Source organism: Arachis ipaensis, chromosome B5, assembly GCF_059453495.1.
Source record: "Arachis ipaensis isolate K30076 ecotype BB chromosome B5, ASM5945349v1, whole genome shotgun sequence".
NCBI classification, from domain to species: domain Eukaryota; kingdom Viridiplantae; phylum Streptophyta; class Magnoliopsida; order Fabales; family Fabaceae; genus Arachis; species Arachis ipaensis.
In genome coordinates, this window is record NC_142440.1 from 139,730,862 (window position 1) to 139,736,550 (window position 5,689).

General features: G+C 27.4%; 1 protein-coding gene across 1 annotated transcript; it reads right to left on the minus strand.

Moving 5' to 3' along the window:
• Window positions 1-2,286: 2,286 nt before the first annotated feature.
• On the minus strand, window positions 2,287-3,006 carry LOC148565958 (uncharacterized). Its single transcript, XM_088488398.1, has one exon. The coding sequence runs from the start codon at window positions 2,742-2,744 to the stop codon at window positions 2,523-2,525; it is 222 nt and encodes a 73-aa protein (XP_088344524.1). The 5' UTR covers window positions 2,745-3,006; the 3' UTR covers window positions 2,287-2,522.
• Window positions 3,007-5,689: the final 2,683 nt, after the last annotated feature.

The window sequence follows — 5,689 nt, forward strand, 5'->3', positions numbered from 1 at the left end:
AGAGATGGCTTGTAAGCTATGAGAGCCAAACTATGTGCTCACTTCTTGAATCAATCTCTAACCATTTACTTCTTTAATAGAAAAGTAAAATTTTTAAAACTTGAACCATGACTTGAACAATTGACTTCCTTCTTTTCTAATATCACAGGAGCAGCAGTAGCGCAGAAGACAGCAGCATTGATTAAAGGAAACAAGCAAATAAACCTTGCTTCTTCTCTTTCATCATTTTTCAATCTTTTTCAAAGATTTTAGTCGTATATCAAAACTTTGACTCCAAATTTGATTCTTAACCTTGATCTGTCGCAGAGTTTCATAACCTCCACTTTATTCAAATTTTTAGTTTGGTGCTTGATAGAAAATAGCATCTTCAACAAGTTATTTATGAAACACCAAAATAAAAAGGATTTTCTAATTTATTTCTTGATTTCAACTTAGCTTCTGAATCCTAACTTTTGACTTGCTTAGATTTGGTAATTCATTTTTTTTTATTTGAACTCTAATCAGATTTTTTTTTCATATGCTTCACGTGAGTGAGAGAGAAGAGAAAAAAGAAAAGAGAGAACATGTTCGATAGTTTTAATTTGATTTAAATAAAAATGAAATTTTCTTGGACAATAAGAGTGTGATATGATCTTGAGCTTGAATCATTAATTTGGCCTTAAGTTTATTTTTTATTCTAATAAAAAAGTATTTGATATAATCAGCAACTATTCCTTTGAAGTATCAATTTGGCCTTAAGTTTATTTTTGATTCTAATAAAAAAGTGTTGATATGATCAGCAACTATTTCTTTGAAGTTTATGGGCCTAAAATTTGTTATTGGACCTCTTTTACTTTTTATTAATTTATGTACAAATAACAAATTAATCACATACATAATTAAATTTTTAATCTAATAATAATATTTAGTTATAATTAATTAATTTATTATTTTTTAAAATTCAACATAAATTATACAGTAGTATAATTATATCTATTTTTTAAATTATTATTTACACTGTCAACATAAAAAAATAACTATTTATATAACTGAATGCATAAGTAAAACTTGGCGTAGGTGTATTCAAATTAAATTCGATAAAATAGGGAAAAAGTTTTCTTGTTTCACACATAAATATGAGAACACCAAAACTTTATTAGGCTTTGTGGTTATACCATCATCAATGATGGTTGCTCTACTCAGATCCAGACTCAGCTAGACATCACCCAACACTTTCAACTAAGTCCATATGCAAATTATGGTTGGCGTGACAAGAAACATAAAAGACAAATCATCCTAGATCCTACTATTATTATAATCAACAATAATAAAATACCGATGCATATGCTTTTCAATGTTGATTGGCGAATTCAATAGCATTATTCATGTCTGATATCCAACGTATCTTCAGTTTAAATTCAAATCAACCATAGATAGTGTGGGAATACGTAATAAAAAACAAAAGAGTAGTCTGTCTTGCTATAAGGCTCGATCATCCTTATTAGCCACGTTTTTAGTTTGCAACACTAACTTGAAATTTATAATTTTTTCAAGACAATTAAAATTTAAGTAATGCTAAGAAATCAACAGTATATCAGCTAATTTTTGTTAACATTCTAACAGATTGTCAAACAAAATTAATATGAAATCTATTAAAAATAAACTTTTATTGAGTTTAAATTTTTAACGTTTACAATATAAATTCTAAGACTTTCTCTTAAAATTTAAGAAGTAATTATACTTTTTATTTTTATTTTTTAAGAAAAAGTAAGTTTATGCTCACCTAAATCTAGCAGCCAATCATGAACCCAAAAAAAAAAAAAAGAAATAGAAGACTTCAAAATACAGCTTCAAGAGATTATAGTGTTTAAATTTTCAAAATAAGGGAATGATTCTGCAAGCAACTTATTGAACCGTTCAAAATTGACAACTTTTGAAGTTGGGCTATTACCAATAACAATATCATAAGGAAAAAAAAAAGGAGAATTAAAATTTATAAAAAAAATATCGACTCTCGAATTAAAGAGACTTTTCGAAAGGAAAGGAAACAAGCTATAACTCAAGAGGTTTAAAGAATTTTTGGGGTTAAATTTGAGGAGAAAGTTGAATTTAGTATGGTTGAGAATATTGAAAATCTTGTGGTTAATAATCCTAGCAATATCCTATTTGTTAGAAGAATTTTGGGATCTTATACTAACTCCAATTTTGATTGTACCAAATTCTTGATAGTCACTTGACATTTCTCTATTCATAAAATAAATTAAAAAAAAAGATAAAAATTCGAGACTAAAAACAAAGAATTATATATGCAATAATAATAATAATATCATTAGTTCTATTTATAAATATTTACAAAAAAAAAAAAAAAAAAAAGTGGACCATATAGCTAAATAGCCCAAATATTCTCCGATCAAAAACAGAGGAAAAACAGAGAGAAACAGGGGAAGCATGCAAATCCTCCCTCAGCATCCCTCTCCATAAGCATACATCATTAGCACAACTAATTAATCCAATATGACCCTTTTACCCTTCTCTTCAGATTCTTATGAGTCGCCAACCGATATCGGCCGGCCGGAAATTCCCAACGGCGACCGAGAAATCGTCCGGCTAATTTCCCTAAGAACAGGCCTCATCTCAGGTTGCCCAGGTGCCAAATCAATTATTATCTTCTCACATGATTCCTGCTTGATCTTCCTAACCTGGCTATGAATTGGAACACCCTTTGGAGAAAAGTTTCCATCTTCGTTCACCATCTTGTTCTCCATGAACAAAAAATTCAACTTATCTATCTTCAGAACAAAGCTTGTAAAACTCTGTAAAACCCTGTTTTTTTCCTTTGTTGGTTGTAATCTCTAAGAAGTTGAACCAAGAAAAGAAGAAATGAAAAGCACTATGTGTTTGGATATGTGCGTGTTGTGTTTATATAGAGAGAGAAAACCGTAAGGGGAATTCAAGATTGAAACGTAAAGGGGAAGAGAACACAGAGAGAAAGTTTGGTGGGAAAGCTCTTATTTTTTTTTTATGGGATCAGTTTGAAGATGACTATATTGGACCATGTCGTTGACGAGATTCTAAATTTCTAATAAAATGTGTGCCACCTCAGTTTGGACCATATAACTAGATAAGATTTTCTAAGCCGTTTGATTCGATCAATCTTGTGGTGGATAGCGTCTAGCACTGTTATTAAAGAAGTATTCCGTTACAGGAACCCACAACTTTCGATGATTCTATCCATATATAATTTATAGAAGAATGTTAGAAGACAGCAATTTTTGTGATTTATAGTCATTAAATAGTCATTAATAATGATTTTAATAGTGTGAGATTGATGTGAGATTTCATCTAATGATTCATTTTTTTTACTAGTTACATGTTAGCCAAAATTTAATAAAGTTACTGGCCTTTTAGATTTTTCCTAATTTGAATTGTGTTTATAACGTTATCTTCATCATATGTTTTTTTTCTTTTCTTTTTTTTCCTAGAAATTATACAATAAACAATAAACTATTCAGATTGGATGATATTATACTTAATATTATATTCTGGGTTTATCTAATATATATCCAAACAACACATGTTAAAATTACTATTAATAAATGTTAAATTAATTTTTAAATAAGTTACAAATATATTAAAAATTTAAATTTTGAACATTTTTTTATAGAAATGTTTTGCCTTTACATATGTCCTTAAAAAATATATTAACTAAACTTTTGTATTTAATATATAAAAAATCTAAATAACTAACATTCTCCTCGACCAACATTAACAAACTAAGCCAATTTTAAAAGAAAACGCTGAACAATAGAGTATAAATCATTTTATCGGTCCAAATGCACTTCTTTAGCAGCACAAGATATTTGAATTATGGTAATTGCTACGGTGCCTACAAATATTTGTTTAACTTTTTAAAAAGGTTAAAAATTAATATTTAATTTTAAAAGTATAAAAATAAAAATTATTAAATATTTAAAACTTACCATATCAAGTAAATTAGATAAAAGTTAAGTACCATACCATAAGCATCATAGAATTTACCTTGAATTATATCGTATATGTTAGGACTAAATCAAATCACTTTATGAGCCAGCTCAAACTTAATTTATTAATAATTTGATAAGTTAAACTTGTGAGCTGATAAATCGAATTTGAATTTAAAATTGAGCTAATAAATTAAATGAGTTGAATTTGAGTTTGGATAAGCTCAACTCATTAGTTCGTGAGCTGACTTGGTTACATATATAATATTAAAAATATAGATTAAATACATATATATATATATATAATAGTAATATATAATTTTACATATATATTAATATTTTTAATTATTTAAAGTTTTATAGTTATTTTTTATATATAATTTTAATGTAGGACATAAATAACAAATTTATAATTAATAGATAGATAATATATAAAAAGTATCTTTTTTTAATATTTTTTAATATATATATATATATATATATATATATATATATATATATATATATATATATATATATATAAAAGTTATAATTTATTGATATAAAATTATAAATTATATTCCTATTATTTGAGCCAACTCGTAAGCTTGAATTAGCTAATGAACTTTCGTTGAGGCGAGTTTGAGCTTACGAAATAGACTCAATTGTTAATGAATAGAGTCGTGATCCAAGTTTAATTTTCGTGAACCGAACTTAAGGTTGGTCTAACTCAACTCACTTTCAACCCTATATTCTGCCAAATTTGATAAAAAAAAATACTAGATGTAACATCCATTCTAAGATATACTATTTTTCTACAATTCTTATATTTATTAGACGTCTACTAATTTTATAGTCAGAAAATTTCACAGACACTACCCACATCAAAGTCGTCAATTACGACAAATTGAAAGTCTCCATCTTCTTAAAAATCAATCCAGATATAGTGTTTTGGTACTTGATGGTAAGTGGTAACATCTGGTGCTAATCTTTGTACTTGCACTATTACTAATGTCTATGGAGGAATTCAATGCTTTGTCCTAACTGGTCACTCTATGCTCCTTCATTCCATTCGTATAATTCATTGCATGGTAGCTCGAGACTCAACTATTCACGTGCTTCATGTATTCAGAAAATGTAAAACCTATGTAGATACCATCACAAAACATTGCCGCCACCAAGTTAGTTAGTTTTTAATTTATGAATTTCTCTATTTCTTTTCATCTAGTTACGTTGCTTTTCTTTTTCTCTTTTTAAAAAAAATCATTTTTCTCATATATCTTATTATATGTACTATTTTTTGTGAGTTGATGTTGATTTTGTGTATATATAGCAATAATTCAAATGGATAATTATAAAAATATTCATCAGGATTGGATGCTCGTTCTTCCCCAAGTTGCCAAATTGGACAGTGACTTTAGAATTACGATATGGACGAGTAAGTGCGTGGTTGATTATTTGATTACGTAGTAAATCGTAGTGTGCGGTGCATATTGCAGAATTGCATGTGTTGTATAAATAAGGTGCATGCGAATAATATCGGCTGCCATACTTTAAGGATTGGAAAAGTATAGATAACTAACAACATTTTTGAATAATGTGTAAATAATGTAAATTAATAGGATTAAAAGAGTAAATTAATTTTAAATTTAATTAGTAACATTAAATTAGGATGTAGTGTATTTTTATTTGATTGGTGATTATTTATATTATTCAATATGGTCATTGTTTACATAACACTTCCAGATAGA